This window comes from Caretta caretta, chromosome 10 (assembly GCF_965140235.1).
Source record: "Caretta caretta isolate rCarCar2 chromosome 10, rCarCar1.hap1, whole genome shotgun sequence".
Classification (NCBI taxonomy): Eukaryota; Metazoa; Chordata; order Testudines; family Cheloniidae; genus Caretta; species Caretta caretta.
The window spans coordinates 18,383,857-18,403,701 of NC_134215.1; the positions used below are offsets into that span (position 1 = coordinate 18,383,857).

Below are 19,845 nucleotides of genomic sequence, written 5' to 3' on the forward strand. Positions count from 1 at the left end.
ACTGACTGTTGGAAGTATGTAGAGTCAGTTTCACAAAGTAAACACAGTGCAAAAAGACATTTTTCTCCAACTGTCTGTGAAGTAATACTTCATAGGCATTACAAGCTATATGAGTAGGGTGGGATTTTAAAAAATGCTTAAGGGAGTTGGGGTTCCAACTCTCAGGCATGTCAGAAAATGCCACCCACATTGCTGAAGTGCAAAAATGACACACACCTTATATTTCTGAGGTGTTGACTTTTTTTTCAAATCTTAGATGCTACTTTTAACAAGAACATGGACAGAATTTTAATGTAGAAACGTGATTGTTGTTTGTTATTATCCCTGTAACTGAAAGGTTGTATAACATCATTGACAGGTTTCAGAGTAGCAGCCGTGTTAGTCTGTATTCACAAAAAGAAAAGGAGTACTTGTGGCACCTTAGAGACTAACCAATTTATCTGAGCATAAGCTTTCGTGAGCTACAGCCGTTGAAGTGAGCTGTAGCTCACGAAAGCTTTTGCTCAAATAAATTGGTTAGTCTCCAAGGTGCCACAAGTACTCCTTTTCTTAACATCATTGACACTTGTTTATTCTCAGTTGGTATACTTAAAATGTAGATTAGTATGTAAGATTAAGTATAAATGCTCATTAGTAGCCATAGGTATTTTGACAAACTTTTATTTGGTGGTCATTGCAGCAGAAAGCCTCTCTTGGCTTTCATCCAACATGATACACCATATGTACTACATTACAATCAACTTCCTAATCCTTACAAGTTGCCAAGGATACTTTCACAAAGCTACTGGTCCTGTTTCACGATGTGTATTGAGCTGACCACTGTTTAGTAAAAGTCACTAATATCCCTGTTCAGATATTAAAATAATTCTTCAGTTGACATTTTTTTGTTTCAAATTCAGGAGATCTTTCATGAACAAATTCTACAAAATAAAAAAAATTAACTTGAGCTTATTTTTCAACAACTCTTTCATATTATATCCATCTGCAATTTGCATCTCTCCATAATAGTTTCCTATTCCTTTGTTTATATAGTAGCTTTTTTCTAAAATTTCTGCAGACAACCAAATCCCCTCTTGTCTCTGTCGCTATACATGAAGGGGACATTAGATATGGTTACAAGGAAGTAAAATTTTACACAACTAGAATTTTACATAACTAACCTCTGGAACTAAGTGCAACTAGAAATCATTGGGGCTAAGAATTTAAGTAGGACTCAAAAGAGAGTGATCCGTTTGTATGGGTAAATAAGAACATCCATAATTGCATTAGACTCAAAATACCTTTTTAGAAGGGGTGTGAGTGTGTGTGTATGGGCATAAGCAAACCCACTAAGTGACAGGGGTTAGAAGGAAGCTTCTTTTGTGAGCAGGTTATTCCCTCATTGTCTGCTATGGGGTTTTTTGCACCCTTCTCTGAAATATCTAGTGCAACTGCTAAACAGGATACTGATCTACACAGACTGCTGATTTGATCTGGTATTGTACGTAATTCCTAGGTTCCTAAATAATGAAAATAATTCAGACATTAAGCATTGGCATTTTTTTAACTTAACCTGAAAGTTCAATTTCACGACAGTAGCTTCTGAATCTGTCAGTTTTATTTTGCTGTGTTTTCTGCTGGCTGAATTAAATAGTTGGACTCTTCAAGTTTTTAAATTTTATACCTAGAATACTGGAGCTTTATTATAATGTAAAGGAAGTAAGTTATCTTTGGGGGGTTGGAAGCGAGAGAACCCAAGTTTCATTCATTTGAATATCTAATTATAGGAGCATACAGATTACAGAAATTTTATGCCAAATGCAACCTTGGTACCTATGTGCAATAACTTAAATTAAAATTAAAATTAATATTAAATGTTGCATATAAAAAATAAATTAGTATTTTTTTAAGCCTCCCCCATTGGCCAATAGACAAACTTCATACGAGCGAAGAAACACCGTCCAACTAAAAGCTAAATGAAAACTGTTTTACATGGTTTCTAGAAAGTGGCCAGACATAAGTTTTCATGTAGTGTGAGAGGGAGTGAGTTCCAGAGGGTCTCCCATTAAGAGTGCATTGCCATAGGCCACAATGAGGTCATTTTGTAGGGTTGCCAGAAGAACACCTGAGTAGATAGAATCTGTTGCAAGTGGAGCATGGGAGAGAGGTGGTGTCTGAGGTAGCCAGGCCCTGAACTTTCTCTCTACTATGTATTCTTGTATCTAAAGTCAGCTGTCTGTTTACTTGAGGAGATTTGTTCATCAGATGGCAGGTCTAAAATAGTTTTGCCAATCTAACTGTAGTATTTCCATATTTATATAGACTTGTTTAGTGGAAATCAATTTCTTATTATTCATTTTTACATAACTGATCTAAATGGCTGGTGCAGCTATTTAGTGGAAGGAATACAATAGCTTCATATATACATGCCTTTTTTGCATTAGAAATGATTGCTTGTGCAAACTTTTTTACTGAATATGTTCAAGATTTTTTACTGAATATGTTCAAGATTTTTTCTGTTCTTGTACTTGTTCACTGTGTAAAAAGGTCTAACTGCTTTTACCTTCTGAAAGCTTAAATTAATTTTTTTGTATAAATACAGTAGCAAATTGCTTCAGGAACTGAGACAAGAGGGAGCTTGCTGTCTTGGCCTTCTTTGTGCTTCTTTGAGCTACGAGGCTGAGAAGATCTTTAAATGGATTTTTAGCAAATTTAGCTCATCCACTAAAGATGAAGTTAAACTTCTTTACTTGTGTGCAACCTACAAAGCACTAGAGACTGTGGGAGAAAAGAAAGCCTTTTCATCTGTAATGCAGGTAAGAATAAAAGTTAAAATTGGGGCATTATTGCTTTTCCGGTATTTTATTGATGCACAGCTTGAATCAAATCATTGCTTTTACTAAAATGAAGACATGAAGAGTAAGCAGTCAGGGTGTTAGAATAATAGAGATACATAACCCTGTGGAAAAACACATTTTACATATGGAATAGAAAAGTTTAATATTTTATGAGATTTAAGTTTACTTTTTCTTTAAAAATGTGATTTGAATTTGATGTCTGGATTATAGTTTGAAAAATCTTTATATAGTAAGGATGTGTGAAATGTCCTTCTTTATTCTGTTTTGGTTAATATCTAGTCTGTAAGTATTTTAGAACTAAAACTACTATTTTATCTCACTTCTTGTGACCTTGCTGCCTGCTCTTGGTTATTATAGCATTTTTTTCCACCTTTTTACTTGATTAAACTGGAAGACTTGGCAGCAGAACTTGCCAGACCCTCCCTCCCTCCCCTTGAAAAATTATTTTCAGTCACAGGGACATCTGAAATATCACCTGTCCAGTATGAGGGCTGTGAAATATTTAAAATAAGCCTGGTGGCTGGAAGGTCCACCAGAGCACTAGCTTGTATTTGCCTTGTATTTTAATTTGTACCTTTTTACTCTTCATCCCGTTTTGTTCTTGTGAGTATTCATGATTTCATCAGTTCCCTGGGTTGTTTTTGGTTGGGAGACCTGCCTACGCTTAAAAGGGTTTTCCGGTATAGATCTACTGGTAGAGTTATGTTGGCAAACTGCCCTAGATGGAAATGTTCTTTTGCTAGTATAGCTTAAACCAATTTCTAAAATGGAGTAAGGCTTTGTCTGTATTTAAAAGTTTTTTGCTGGCATAATTATGACTGACATAGTTATGCTGGCAAAAGCCCTAGTATAGATGGCCATTCTGGCAAACCTCCTAGTGTAGACAGAAATTATATTAGTAAAAGAGTTTTATTGCCAATATAGCTTACGCCAGTTCCCAAATAAACTTTACTGGCAAAAGGACTCTTGCCAGTATAGCTGTGTCTACGCTAGGTTTTTGTTTTTTCTCCTCCTATCCTTGACCGACAGCTATGCTGGCAAAAGCCATAGTATAGAAGCAGGTACAGTGGCAGAAAATTCATCTTGCCAGTATAGCTTATTTTGTTCAGGGAACTGGTAAGAGTTGTACTGGCAGTAAAACTCTTTTGCCAGTATAAGTTGCATTTATATTAGAAGAGTATGCTAGAATAGTTATAGTGGTATAACTATACTGGCAAACCTTTCGTAGCGTAGACCAGGCCTAAGGACTCTTACCTTAAGGACTTTAACTGCATCTATACTAGGGCTTTAGCTGGCATAGCTGTGTCAGTCAAGGTTGGAGAAAAATCACACACCTTACCGATATAGCTATGCTGACAAAAGTTTTAAGTGTAGACCAGGCCCACACCTGTAGCATATTTGCTACGCTCGTTTTGAAATGCTAAACTTTTTTTTCCACGGTCACTTATGAGGATTCCTTCAGTGGAAGAAGTCTGTAAGGAAAAAATGCTAATTATGGTCAAGGAGCTCATTTCATTTAGTGGTCGCTTCAGTTAGCCTTTGGCCTGAGGTACCTTACACTTTTTTCCATTTCTCAAATGTTTTATTATGACGTGGCTGTAGCTCCACCTTTCCCTTCTCCAGACAGTCGCTCCAAACTAAAAACATTTGTGATTTACCTGGGGGATCAGCCTACAGTAAACCCCAAATGTTTGGGTAAAAAGTATTCAGACTGTCTTTTAAAAGGTGTTAATTGTCAGTCAGTTAAGTCAAGAGAAACTGTAGAGAAACAAGGCATGAGTTTATGCTTTACCTTTGATTGTGTCTACAATCTGGAGACTTGATCTGCACTTAAAAATTAGGTTGACATAGCTATGCCATTCAAGGCTGTGAACAATTTCGTCCGCTGAGAACTGTAATTAGGTTGACCTAACCCTGATGTAGTTGTGGCTAGGTCGATGGAATAGTTCTTCCATCAACCTAGGTACCACTAAGCTGCAGTGCTGTAGCTGTGTTATTGTAGTTTGTGTAGTGTAGACATACCCTTAATTTGGGTGGTGGTGTTCCTACATCGATGGAAAAAACCCTTCTATTGACATGTCTCTGCTCCAGGGTTATGCTGGCATAGCCACGCTCACATTGGAAGGGGTTTTTCCATCCGTGTAGGAACACTGCCTCCACAAATGAAATTAGCTATGTTGACGGAAACATTCTTCCGTCAACATAGTTGCATCGACACGGGGAGTGGCGGGGAAGGTCAGCATAGCTGTGTGATCAGGGGTATGTTTTTTTCACACCCCTGATCAGTGTAGCTATGTAGATGTAACTTGTAAGTGTGTAGGCCAGGCCTTAGGAAAGACCAGGCTTCTCCCTAGGCTAAAGCATGAATGCTTGTAGCCTGGATCAAAGTGAAGAGTGACCACTTAGTCTTTATGAATGTTAAATATCTCCTAACTGGATGTAAAAAGTCTAGTGAAGACAAGCCCTTTGTGAACCTCAGGTATTTTGGAATACCCATCCACACGTTCAGCCCAGGCAAGTGTTAGAAGAATTGTTAGGGGAACCTTCAAGTCTTTTGTAGTTCGTTGGAAACCCTAACACCATGCAAGCCCTCTCCCAGGTAGCCTTATTAGTCTCTGTAATTCCTAGTAAGCTTAAATAAATTTGTCATTGTTAACCTATCACTTTCCCCCCCTTTCACACCTTGGCATTTCCATGTTTCATAGGAAGGCAGAAAATATATACTATACATCAAAATGCTATGCAAGTACCTGTTGCTTGAATCTTAACAATGAGCAGCCATCTGTTTTGTATCAGATCTATCTTATGCCAGTCAAGGTTACAATTGATTTAACAGCATTCATGACTTTTCAATATTTTTGAATAAGCTGAAATGACTAGTAACTTTTTTTTAATTTGTGACTCTTTTTAAGCTTGTAATGACCAGCCTGCAGTCCATTCTAGAAAATGTGGATACACCAGAGTTACTGTGCAAATGTGTCAAGTGCATCCTTCTGGTGTCCCGATGTTACCCACATATTTTCAGCACCAATTTTAGGGTAAGCTTGTGCCTGAATTTTTTCTGCCCCCTTTTATCGTATAAAACATTGACATAGCACATCACATAGGTGATTTACCTTTTTCATTGCTTTCAAGGACACAGTTGACATATTGGTTGGGTGGCATATAGATCACACTCAGAAACCTTCTCTGACACAGCAGGTGTCTGGTAAGTCTGGCCTACAAAATCGTTACATGTGATGACCTACTATTAGTGTTCTGCTCCACCTTGTGGAGGATGTGGATTTATTTCTAAGTGTTACTCACTGCCACTGTGCGCACACTGCTGTGGAGGCAACCTGCCTGATCCCCAGACAGAGGATGCCTCTTGTCACTCAGTGGCAACCCCTCCATGTAAGTGGCATTCATTAATTATTAAAAGTCCAATGCAGTTCCTTCCCACATGGGGTAAAGGAGTTTACATAAAAACAACAAAAAAAAAAGTCTGGTTATATGGGAGACTTAGCGTATTAACAGAACTCAGAACCAAAAAACCTATTGTCATATACCATTCATGTCAGTCAGTTAAAATTTAATTAAAGGACATTTTAGCCAGCCTACATTTAAACATCATTTGCTTTCTCTGTTAGAGAAAATTAATTCATTCTTATAGTTATCAACCCTCAAGCAACTCCTGAAAACATAACCTCCTTCTTGTGCACCTTTTAAAAATAACGTGTTAGAAAAAAGGAAGGATGGATTGGGATTCAGGAGACAAGTTAATTTTCTGGCTTTACCACAGACTTCCTGTGATGACTTTGGGCATGTCACTTAATCTCTCTATGCCTCAGGCGCTCATCTGTAAAAGGGGACTAATGTTTCCTTTGTCTGTTTAAATTGTAGACTCTTTCTTACAATGTATTTATGCAGTGTCTAGTCCAGTATGACCCCAATCTCCTTGAGGCTCCTTGGGTTACTGTAATACAGATAATTATAAATAAAAATAATTTTGTTCTTAAAAAAAAAAAAAAAGAAAGATAAATTTAAATGAGTCATCTTTTCCATCCTTCAGTAATATGTATCTGAAATTTTATACCTGTGTTCTACTTTGCTTGTAACAATCTGTTTCACTTGGTCTGACTTATACAGGATGGCTACAGAGCTTGGAGCCATTTTGGGTAGCTGATCTTGCTTTTTCCACCACACTTTTGGGTCAGTTTCTAGAGGATATGGAGGCATATGCTGAGGTAAGCAAAGTTTATTGTGAAGCAGCATTAAGAGTTCTAAAATAATTAAGATATATTATAGCCATAAAGGCCTGTTTGAAGAGCTCTGTGTAAGCTTGAAAACTCATCTCTCTCCAACATAAGTTTATCCAATAAAAGGTATTACCTCACCCACCTTGTCTGTCTGATCATATTACCTTGTTTTGTTAAGTTTATAGAAAGTATGTTGAAAGTAAGGTGTGGGGTTGATGGGAGGGGACTCAAATGCTGCATACGCTTGTAGAAAATAAAATAAAATATAAAGGTGCTTGCATACTGATATGCTTCTTGGATGAAATTCTAGCCCCATTAAAGTCAGCCCCTCTTGTTTTTAGGAAGTCTAATTTTGAGGATGGGAATAGGGAAGAAACAATGATCTTTTGTAACAGATTAGTCAGTTAGCTCTGGGATGTGTTTAAGACATGCATATTGAAACACTGGGGTGCAATATTGCATTTTCTTAGAGAGACAAGGTAGGTGAGGTAATGTCTTTTATTGAACCAGCCAGCTTCTGTTGGTGAGAGAGACAAGCTTTTCTTAGCATTTTCTGCTAGTTTGTAATGTTGTCGTCTTCATGATTTCCTGTTAAAACAGATGAGATGACATTGAGATGTTCACAATAATTGAAAGGACGACATGAAAAAGAAAGTTGCTTCTTAAATCTTATTTAATATGGTACCTGGTTTTATTTTGCTATAAATTACAACAATAATGCATCTGTAATTTGTACACCAGTAATCTATCTTAAAATTTGTGGTGACTGTATACACAGAGCTAATGTAAATACAGTTTTCCAGACATTTTGTGTTGCTTATCATCTTTAATTAACAAGTATAATTACAGCTTGTTGAAGCTATAGTGTAAAGAGAGAACTCTGGTGTTGTCATATTTATTGTGATACATTTGGGATACGTCTGATATTAAAACTGAATTTTATATATATTTTGTCTATATTAGAACTGCTTGTACTTACTACTTAATGACATAAATTTTCCTATCTAGGACCTCAGCCATGTGGCCTCTGGAGAATCAGTGGACGAAGATATTCCTCCTCCTTCAGTATCACTACCTAAATTAGCTGCACTTCTTCGGGTTTTCAGCACTGTGGTGAGGAGTATTGGGGAACGCTTCAGCCCAATTAGAGGACAACCAATTACTGAAGCATATGTAACTGATGTAAGATTTCAGAACATGTTTCATGCTACTTATTAAGAAATATGTGCTGGTAAATTTACTGTAAATAATGAAACCCAACATCCATATTTTTTGCAAAATTTGGCAGCGTACAAATGTACTCATGGTCAACTTTACTGAAGGACTAGATTTGTCTGACAGCTAATAGAATCTGATTTAATATTTAGTGGTGATTGTGACAGAGACCTGTGATAGCTATATGTACCAGAAACCACAATGTATTTGATGTAAGTATTTTTCCAAAGATTTTTCAGTCTGACCTGGCTATAGACCTTTGTTATGATCTGTTCAAATTATCATGGTGCAAATTATCATGATGCTTTAAAAAAACTGGAGTATAATTATAACCAGCTAAAGGTTTGTACTTTATCCCTTTCTAATCTTCATCTAGTTGAAATCTGGTATATAAGAAGTTTTTCATTTTAGAGTATCTTTTGGAATAGATACTATTGCACAGTATGAGAAGGTGACTTTTGTTCTTACGTTGGTAATACAAAAATAATTAATGGGTTACAATCACAGTTAAAGCGACATCCAATTTAATCAAAACAAGGACACTCAGGAATAAGGTCCTGATTCTGCAGTTGAATCTGAGTGGGTAGACCTATGCCTGTACAGAATCCCATTGATATGCCTGCAAGGAGTTCCAGATTTAAGGGTCCACCTGCACAGATTTCATTATTGGGATCTAAAGTTGTCTGAGTGACATGTGCAGGCACTGAAATATGAGACCCTTGTGGGACAAGTTAAGTAAAGAAGACCAGTTCTTTTCTCACTGAAGGCAATAGAAGTTCTAACATTGACTTCAGTTCAAGGTGTATAGGACCCAAAGTAATTACTTTAACTCTGTGTTTCTGTGCTTCTTTTAGTTCATTGTCTTTAAAATTATTCTAAATTTGGGGTTGTTGCATTTTTGTATTTAATGAAAATATAAAAAGAAAAGGAGTACTTGTGGCACCTTAGAGACTAACCAATTTATTTGAGCATGAGCTTTCGTGAGCTACAGCTCACTTCATCAGATGCATACCGTGGAAACTGCAGCAGACTTTATATACACACAGAGAATATGAAACAATACCTCCTCCCACCCCACTGTCCTGCTGGTAATAGCTTATCTAAAGTGATCATCAGGTGGGCCATTTCCAGCACAAATCCAGGTTTTCTCACCCTCCACCCCCCCACACAAATTCACTCTCCTGCTGGTGCTAGCCCATCCAAAGTGAAAACTCTTTACATAATCAAGTCGGGCTATTTCCTGCATAAATCCAGGTTTTCTCACATCCCCCCCACCCCCATACACACACAAACTCACTCTCCTGCTGGTAATAGCTCATCTAAACTGACCACTCTCCAAGTTTAAATCCAAGTTAAACCAGAACATCTGTGGGGGGAGGGGTAGGAAAAAACCAGAGGTTTTTTTTCCTCCCCCCCTCCTCCCCCCCCAGATGTTCTGGTTTAACTTGGATTTAAACTTGGAGAGTGGTCAGTTTAGATGAGCTATTACCAGCAGGAGAGTGAGTTTGTGTGTGTATGGGGGTGGGGGGGATGTGAGAAAACCTGGATTTATGCAGGAAATAGCCCGACTTGATTATGTAAAGAGTTTTCACTTTGGATGGGCTAGCACCAGCAGGAGAGTGAATTTGTGTGGGGGGGTGGAGGGTGAGAAAACCTGGATTTGTGCTGGAAATGGCCCACCTGATGATCACTTTAGATAAGCTATTACCAGCAGGACAGTGGGGTGGGAGGAGGTATTGTTTCATATTCTGTGTGTTTATAAAGTCTGCTGCAGTTTCCACGGTATGCATCTGATGAAGTGAGCTGTAGCTCACGAAAGCTCATGCTCAAATAAATTGGTTAGTCTCTAAGGTGCCACAAGTACTCCTTTTCTTTTTGCGAATACAGACTAACACGGCTGTTACTCAGAAACCAATGAAAATATAAATGCACATTAAGCATTTTTAATATTTATTTTGACAAAGAACTTGCTCCAGTGCAGAGTAGTGTTGGATTCTGAGATTATTAACAGGAGTGTCATATGTAAGACATGGAAGGCAATTATTCCACTCTACTCTGTACTGGTGAAGCCTCAGATGGAGTACTGTGTCCAGTTTTGGACATCACACTTTTCAGAAAAATGTGGACAAATTAGAGGGAGTCTGGAGGAGAGCAACAAAAATAAGAGGTTTAGAAAACATGAGGAAAGGTTAAAAAGCCTGGACATGTTTAGTCTATAGGAGAGAAGCCCTGAGGAGGGACACAAGTCTTCAAATATGTAAAAGGTTGTTACAAGCAGTGTGGTATTCAGTTGTTTTCATGTCCATCGAGGGTAGGACAAGAAGTAGTCAGCTTAGTTTTCAGCACAAGAGATTTAGGTTAGATATTAAGAAAAACTTTCTAACTCTAAGGATAGTTAAGCACTGAAACAGGTTACCTAAGGAGGTTGTGGAATCCTCATTCTTGGTGGTTTTTAAAAAACAGATTAGATAGACATCTGGCAGGGATGTTTTAGATGTACTTAATCTTGCCTCATCATGGGGGGATGGGGGAGATTAGATGACCTCTTGAGGTCCCTTCTTGCCCTGCATTTCTGGTTCTGTGTAGTTTCAAATGGATGTGGGTTTTTCCCCTATGCTTAAATAACATCCAGTACTAGTTAAACTGACTTGAATTCACTTTCCTTCTTTTCCAGGTTCTGTACAGAGTAATGAGATGTGTGACTACAGCAAACCAAGTGTTCTTCTCTGAGGCTGTATTGACCGCTGCCAATGAGTGTGTTGGGGTTTTACTCGGTAGTCTGGACCCCAGTATGACTATACACTGTGACATGGTCATCACATATGGCTTAGATCAACTGGAGAATTGCCAGACTTGTGGTACCGATTATATCATCTCGGTCTTGAATTTATTGACACTGGTACATACAAATTCTCATTTTTGTGGGGCTTTATAATTAGAAAAAAATATTTAACATATCTCATTCAGGCACCTGAATTACAAACTGATTTAACAGTAAATCGTGATCTTTGTTTCCTTTTTTCCTATTTCAATGTCTTGTATTCCCCTCCCCCCCCCCAAAAAAAACCCCAAAACAAACAAACAAAAACCTATCAAATGTTTGTAATCATTTTGAAAAACTGGTAGAGCTTGTGCTGATAGCCTTCCTACTTAGTTCTATTACTGAATAGTTTTCAGTTTATCCAAAATAATTTTCCTTTGACTTTGGATAGTGCCTATTCTTTAACCAATATGTTAACTTTCCTCTGCAACTGGTAGCAGTATTTTTGATGAACTGCCAGAGAGACTAGGATTTAGTATGTTTATGCAGTCACTCTGCCATGGCTAAACACTTTGGATAGCGGATGACTTCAGAATATTGATCTCCACAACCTGTGTGTTGGCTAAATAACTGTTTTAACCTCTATTGGCTAAATAACCACATTAGCACATTACCATAGAACTTACGTCCAGCAATCTATATTGGTCATATGCTTGAGTTCCACTTCGGTTGACAAGATAGCATAAAAATAGCCTGTCCTCTGAATATTGAATTTTGGCAGAGCAATTATGTTTTTTCAGTAACTTACAAAAGTAACTAATCGGTGTCTATGTAACTGATTTCTTAACTCTAATGTAGTCAAATATTTATAAATATCTTTAAGGGGTTCTGATTTATTAAGTTCTGTAAATTAGTGCCATAAATGTGTCTGAATAAATAATTCAGGCAATTGAAGATGTATATTATCAGTGCTTATGTTTTGTCTCTAGATTGTTGAACAAATAAATACAAAATTGCCATCGACATTTGTAGAGAAATTGTTTGTACCAGAATCTAAACTACTTGTACTCCGTTACCATAAGGAGAAAGAGGTAAGAAGTGGATGGTTGCTACTAATATGCTATAGCAATTCTAATACTGTTTTAGAGGAGTGGTATATTATCTTATGGAATTTTGCCCATAAGAAGAACAGTTAGTTGCGTAGATGTCTGAACTCATTAGAAAAACAGAAGCCTAAACTCAGGTTTGGTTATTGTTCATTCGGTTGTGGCATGTGAGGAAACATACTTTGTCACATACCAGACAGAAGAGAATTCTTTTTAATTTGCATAGCATCATTTGTTACAAATATAAATTGGAAGGTGGAAAAGAAAAGGATTACAATCCAGTGTTTACTTGGAGGTTTTTTGTGTGCGCGCTAAATATATCTTAACTCAGAGTTTATTCAGTAGGGCTTTTAGCATATATTTTAAGATTAACTCAATTTTAATTTTAGTTTTAAAGTTGATTCTTAATGGAAGTTCACCTACTTGTGGCAAATAGTCTAATTTGTTTTACTATTGGCTGGTGTAGTTTTGGTACCCTAAAATAATGATCAGCTTAATTTGCCTAGAAGAATTAAAGAAACAGTTAATTATAATAAACTGAAGAGCGAGACACTCAGACCATACATGTTCATAAGTCTTTCTTTCATCTAACAAGAAAGCTTCACTTCAGAAATATCTCACTGTTAAATAACATTTTGAATCTTTTCATTTTCAAGGTTGTTGCAGCAGCCCATGCTGTCTATCAAGCAGTATTGAGCCTGAAGAACATTCCTGTTTTGGAGACTGCTTACAGGTTGATTCTGGGAGAAATGACCTGTGGTCTAAATAGTCTCCTTTGTAGCCTACAACTTCCTGAGGCATGTTCTGAAATCCAGCATGATGCTTTTAAGAACCATGTATTCAATGTGGCTAATGCAAAGTTTGTAGTTATATTTGACCTCAGTGCCCTAACTACTATTGGAAATGCTAAAAACTCATTGATTGGGGTAAGTATTTAACTGCAGTAAAAATAAATACTTTTTTAAATTTTTGCTCAATAAATCATATAATGTTTGGCTTTTATTGATAGATACACGTCTCCGTGGATTCATGTAATGCATATAATCTTCATTTCATGCGTGCATATATGTACTTAAGGGGTCTTTTTTCTTGATACTTCAGTACTTTTGAGGGAGGAATTTTAATAACTTCCATGGTGCAAAATTGTTTGAGATAATTATTTCTAGTCTTAAAGGTGTGAGGAAATATAACTTCCACATTACAGTACTTTACTGGGGTGATGGTAATTACTTCTGATACCGTCAGGACATTCTACTATCTTGATGAGAAAAGAAAGAAACTAAAGTAGTTTCGACATATCTTGCAGTGATCCTCACTGACAATAAAATGCTACCTTGCATTTGATGTCGTGTTTTCTGTCTTTTCAAGGTAGAATATAAACCTTTTGGGGCAGTGTATGTATAGGGTGCTTTTAAAAAAAAAAAAGGTGGACAGCAAAGTAGAAGATTAGCAAACAGGGTCAGAAATATGAAGGATATATTTTCATTAAATCATTTAAAATATAAACAGCCAAAAAAAACCCAAATCTGCCAATGTATTTGAATACAGTATATAGAAATTACCGAGTAGGAAAGAAAAATGTAGAAAACTGCACTGTCTCCAACTTCCGTATTGTGCCACTTTGATTCAAAGTACCCTTGCATCACCTTTTAAAGAAAACTTTTACATCAGAAAAGACAGATGTGTGTTTCTTCAACTATGGGCAGGACAGCATTCACATTTGAGAAATTCTAGATAGACAAAAACAGTAAAGATTACTAGTAAAAATGTCCTAATTTCAGCAGGTTTTTTGTGATTTCAGCAGTACATTTTTTTGTTTAAAGGAAACTTGATCATTTATTTCTTTATAAACCAGATACATGTAAATATGACTGATAGCAATATCCTTTACATACATATTTTTGTGCTTTTATTACAATTGTTTTGTAGATGTGGGCCCTTTCTCCAACTGTGTTTGCACTGTTGAGTAAGAATTTGATGATTGTTCACAGTGACATAGCCATTCACTTTCCTGCTGTCCAGTATGCAGTTCTCTACACTTTATATTCACATTGTACCAGGTAGGAAGATCACTAAGGCATTAATATTTAAGAGCATAAATAGATAGATGTAAACTGTATTTGAGTTTAGGGAAGAATTTTACGATAGCAGCACTGATGGTCGTGTAATCAATGTGTTGCCACCATTTCTCTTATAAATCCTTATTTTCATTGATTTTATTTTCATAGGTACTAGAGATCACCCATGAAAAACGATTCTAGGTTGAAATTGGCCATGCATATTCTCAGTTTCCTAAAAATCTTGTGCAAAAGATAATTTTAGATATTTTTAAGATTGAGAATTAAGGTTTATTTTATAATTTCTAATTTAAGTGTGTCTAAAATAATTCTGCAAGCAGTTTATGATGTGAACTAATGGGTTTTCCTTTTTCGAAAAAAATTAACCTCTGGTATGTTACATGGTTCCTCTGATACTTAGCGTATTCTTTTCAGTACACATTAAACAATGCTTCATTTTGTATGGCATCTTGCATGCAAACATTAACCGAAACATTGTACACTGCAACTGCAAAAATTAAAGTAGATTTCAATTGTTGTATTAGGGATAAAATACCTATGAATAAAAAACTTCTAGATTTCAGATCAACAAGTAGTCATAACATGTCCTAATGAATGCAAGGGTGAAGTAAAAAATCCAGCTTGAAATAGAAGAAATCTGGGGGGGAACAGATTGCTGAGACACAAGTTGCTCCTGTGCCACCTTGGAATTAATAGTACATGATTGGTCACTCGTTATCTAATGCTTCCAGTGATATTGTGGCTGTGTTGGTCCCAGGATATTAGAGGTGGGTGAGGTAATATCTTTTATTGGATCAATTTCTGTTAGTGAAAGAGACAAGTTGAAGAAAAGCTCTTTGTAGCACGAAAAGCTCTTTCACCAACAGAAGTTGGTCCAATAAAAGATATTACCTCACCATTCTTGTCGCTCATTACTTAAGGTATTTTGCAAGGTATGTCTTGTGATTGAATCCATCTTTGGTGATGAGGGATAGGAGCACTGACATAAACTAGAACCATGGTGCACACAAGCACGGTGGCAGCATCTACATGCAGTTTTGCAGGTCAGGACTGAATGACATAGGCAGTACTCTCATTATTCTAGACTTGGGACGCTTTTGAGCAAATGCTAATAGATGTGACAAACGATGTGGTGATTTTGTAGTGGAACACATCTGGATCAGACCCTCTCAACTTAACTAGCTTTAGCTTCCTTTCTTGCTTGTATACCTCATATTTTTTCTGTCGCTGTTTAATGTTGAAATTACATTTATTTTCAGTACTTCAGAGGATTTGAGGCTGTAGTTAGCATAAAACTATTGAAAAATAATTAATTAAACTCATTCTTATTTAGCTAGACATTGATAGTGCATTGGAGCTTTTAAATTTTAGACTATCATGCAATTATAACATTGAAACTAGTTTCTGGGCAACACATCTGAGTATAACACTGATTTTTTTTTTTCTGATTTAGTTGTATGTTTAAGGAAATAAAATACTTTTTTCTAATTTTCCTTCAGGCATGACCACTTCATATCCAGTAGCCTCAGCTCCTCCTCTCCTTCTTTGTTTGATGGAGCAGTGATTAGCACTGTAACCACAGCTACAAAGAAACATTTCTCTATCATACTAAACCTTTTGGGGTTATTGCTTAAGAAGGATAACCTTATTCAAGATACCAGGTAAATAGTATTGTCTTCATATCAGAGATTGAGATTTTTTTTTAAAGAGAATTATTAGTTCTGATTTAGAACCAAGAAAATGTTTGCATTATTTTTCTTTAGAATAAAAAAAGGAGTGGTGAGGACCAAATATTTCAAAGTGGAGGATTTTGGTTTCATACAAAACATAAGAACTAAAATAATCATTCATGCTCAACATAATTGGTTCATAGGATTCAGGCTAAAACACTGAAAAAAAAAGTTTTCATATTCATGAAAACACCAAAGGTGAAACTCTTCTAGGCCAAACATTGAATATAGAGCTTCCAAAACTCAATTGTTAGGTAATTTTCACTTATTTAATGGTTTTCTTTCACAAATATTTGCAAGTTTGCTTTACCACATTGATGTGAAAACTCAGGATATTTAATGTTTTATGAGTAACTTTGTCCCAGAATCTAGTTTTATAGAGTGACTAGTCTGTAATGCATTTTTAGGAAACTACTGATGACCTGGGCTTTGGAAGTGGCTGTTCTAATGAAAAAATCAGAAACATATGCGCCGTTATTCTCTCTTCCATCTTTCCACAAGTTTTGTAAAGGACTTCTAGGAAACAGTAAGATCACACAAAATTGTTTTTTCTTATTGGTTACCCTTTATAAGATGCCATTAACTGTATTGATATGTCCTTGGGTAAAGACAGCTGATTGATAGATACAACTGTGGTCATCTTCTGATTTGCAGTTTTTTGTTGAGCTCTGGTTGCAGCTGCATAACCACTCCCTTGCCTTTTCCTCTTCCTCTTGTTCCTCAAACTGTCAGTTATTTGGAGAAGAGAATGTCCTTGTATGAAGGGACTACAATCATGAGATTGATTAAGCTTCTCAGTGGAATAATAGATATTTGGAAGTCAGATTGCATATGTTTGACAAAGGATAAGCAATCCTACCATAATTTGAGGTATTGTGTTAGATAGAGATTGGAAAACTAAATGGTGACAGGGTTATGGAAACAAGTATTCTAGCCCTGCTCTTATATCCTTCTGGCCTTGGACAATTAATTTACTTTCTTTAACTCTGTTTCTCCTAACTGCAAAATAGGCAAATGTGTATTATCCCCAACACATAGGGCAATATAAGGATTAACCTGTCAGCAATGTTTTAGGTCAGAAAGTGCTACATAAGTGCCAGGGATTATTCTTGATGATAATTATACATTTTTAAAATGACACAATCATGTTAAATATACATGGTAGGGATACAATTTCAGCTTTGATTTCCATGCGGCTTCTATTAGCATTAATAAAATCCATGCAGCTAAAACGGAACAAAATAAAAATGAAATGATTTTTTTATACAGTAATGTCCTTAAACGTTCAGGATATCTCTGTGTGGAGATGAATGAGTTTTTGCATCTTAATGAAAATGACATCCTTTATTTGTACCCTTAATGCAGCCCTTCTTGAAGATGTGAATATCTGTCTTCAAGCATGTAGTAGCCTCCATGCTCTTTCATCTTCCCTACCAGATGACCTTTTACAAAGGTACTTCCCCAAAATTCAATAAATTTTCTTAATATGTTACTAGATGCACATTTTATTATGACTCAATTTATTTTATTTATTTATGCAGGTGCGTTGATGTGTGCCGAGTTCAGCTAATCCATAGTGGTGCCCGTGTAAGACAAGCTTTTGGGAAACTGTTAAAGTCAATTCCTTTGGACGTGGTTCTGAGGTAAATAGTTCATTTTAAGTATTTGTGTATCTAGAAAGAGTTTTACTACTTTGTTTCACAGTCTAACTTTATTTTAATTTTAAGAAAGTACACTTCTGTAATATATCCAAATAGCTTAGCTATACAGAGTTAATATTTTTTAAAAGATCATATAAAACATGACAACAGTACCATGAGACTGTTTTTTGGTTTTTTTATTGGGTGCTTAGTGTACTTTTAGCATAAAATGACAGTTATTGACTTGGAGTTTAATGAAATGTGAACTTTGTAAGATCAGTATCACCCAGTGTTTCAACAATAACATCTTCTTGGTCTCCAGGACACAAACTCCTGGGTTCCAAAAAGCATTTTTCATTCTCATAATCTGAGAACATACTTATTTCCAGCAGTTATAACTTTTATTTTGACTGGGAAGAAGATTGTTGCTTCTGTGCATATCTAGTAAATTCTAAATTTTAATATATCAAATTGTATTCTTAATCTAGGAACATATGAACGTGTTTCCTTCATAACGTCGTCTTTTGGGCTGAAACAGCCACTATCTAGAGTCAAATATTGACAAACAATGTATGGCAACTCTGTTATATATATTATAGACCACCCTATAATTCAATAAGATGATTCAACTTGTATAGGCAGAGTACTTGAAATCCAGAAATGCTTCTAGTATCTGGTAAATTTATCGAAGTATCAAGTCCCTCAAACCTTACATAAATCTTTAGATTCTGCCTTAACATGTATTTGTGAGCTGTTTTCTTTTATCCTTGGATAATTAAATAATCTATATTTTTAGAAATTTCTTACTCTAATTTCTCCTGTTCTGTCAGAGACTGCCATCTTTCTTAAGGTGTTCTTCCGACTCGGCAAAACAGGTGGCAATGTTATACAAAATTCTTTTTAAAAAAATAAGTAATTGGTGGTATTTTCCTGGCAAATTAAAAAGGTATAAGTGGCAGAGACTGGCTATAGAGAGACTCCTATTATTCTTCCCAGTCCAGCATTTATATATATGTTGAGGGGATTTTGATGGTGGGACTTCTCTGGAAACTTTGTCTCTTTAGAAGCTTTTCAGAAACTCAGTTGTTTCCCTCAAGGAAATCCTGCCAATATAAAATTCCACACATGTTTTAAAAAATTTAAGATGTACTAGTCAGCCCCAAATCTCTTAATGATAACAACACACACAACAGAAATAGCCCTTGCTTTACGCCAAAGGGTGAGTAGTGTACTGTCAAAATTGTAGTTTACAAAACCAGTTATAATCCTTAACTTCAAAACTTTAACTGAGGAGTTTCTCAGCCATTTAGTATAGTAACTTTTCAAGCAAACAGCCAAGTCTCAAAATCTTTATCAGTGACCTAAAACAGGTACAAAAGCAGTTCAACAAATTGTACTCCAAAATAAAATATGTAGTTCTGCTTGGTTGAGGTCACTGAGTTGAAAAAAGGTAAAGACAATTACAAATGTTTAGGTAATTGGAGATAAAGTACATTACTTTTTTAGTTTTTGCTTATCCCTTCTCTCTAGACCTGGGATGAGTGGGATGAGATTGGCCCAATGAGCTCTAGGGATGTTTTGCTGTACATGCAAAAACTAGTTAAAACTGAAATAGTGTTGCAGTTTCTTTCCTAAAATTAGTAAATACCGGGAATAATTTAAATTTGTTTTGTGAACTTCCTTGTATAGTATAGTTTGGTCTAAGGAGAATCAGACATATCTTATGTTTTTCTGTTTGTAGTAACAACAACCACACAGAAATACAAGAAATCTCTTTGGCTGTAAGAAATCACATGAGCAAAGCTCCAAGTAATACATTCCACCCACAGGACTTCTCTGATGTCATTAGTTTTATTTTGTATGGGAACTGTCACAGAACAGGGTAAGAACTTTTTGTACCTTTTAAAATAAAAAATATTATGTAGAATCCACACTTGACTATTTACTAAGTATATGCCTATTATTATTGGACAAGTTTAATGTGTTTGGTTTGCATTGGTTACCTTGAATCCTGAAATACGAAATTAGCTCATCAACAGACCTACTTCAAAAGTGATAACTAATTTACAAATGGTTTTGCTTCATAGTATAGATATTATCTGTGATGGAATTTGAGACTCTGCTTTTATTAAATATGTAAGATCAAATAGCTTTGGTAGCTCTTTTCAATGCCCCCTGGAAGAATTGGATTCATTTCAGAATTTGGGCCTCTTGCTCTTAAGAGTTATGGAAAGTCACTT

General features: G+C 36.0%; 1 protein-coding gene across 2 annotated transcripts in view; it reads left to right on the forward strand.

The window, feature by feature from the left end:
* The window catches only part of SMG1 (SMG1 nonsense mediated mRNA decay associated PI3K related kinase), a 119,015-nt gene that overhangs the window by 37,872 nt on the left and 61,298 nt on the right, over positions 1 to 19,845 (forward strand). For both annotated transcript variants that reach the window (XM_048865858.2, XM_075132746.1), the window contains 14 exons: positions 2,582 to 2,795; positions 5,750 to 5,875; positions 5,973 to 6,045; positions 6,966 to 7,063; positions 8,084 to 8,257; positions 10,965 to 11,189; positions 12,041 to 12,142; positions 12,814 to 13,083; positions 14,087 to 14,217; positions 15,735 to 15,896; positions 16,373 to 16,491; positions 17,331 to 17,418; positions 17,507 to 17,608; positions 19,347 to 19,487. In XM_048865858.2, coding sequence (XP_048721815.2) covers positions 2,582 to 2,795; positions 5,750 to 5,875; positions 5,973 to 6,045; positions 6,966 to 7,063; positions 8,084 to 8,257; positions 10,965 to 11,189; positions 12,041 to 12,142; positions 12,814 to 13,083; positions 14,087 to 14,217; positions 15,735 to 15,896; positions 16,373 to 16,491; positions 17,331 to 17,418; positions 17,507 to 17,608; positions 19,347 to 19,487 — 2,025 coding nt within the window. The remainder of the gene's footprint in view (positions 1 to 2,581; positions 2,796 to 5,749; positions 5,876 to 5,972; positions 6,046 to 6,965; positions 7,064 to 8,083; positions 8,258 to 10,964; positions 11,190 to 12,040; positions 12,143 to 12,813; positions 13,084 to 14,086; positions 14,218 to 15,734; positions 15,897 to 16,372; positions 16,492 to 17,330; positions 17,419 to 17,506; positions 17,609 to 19,346; positions 19,488 to 19,845) is intronic.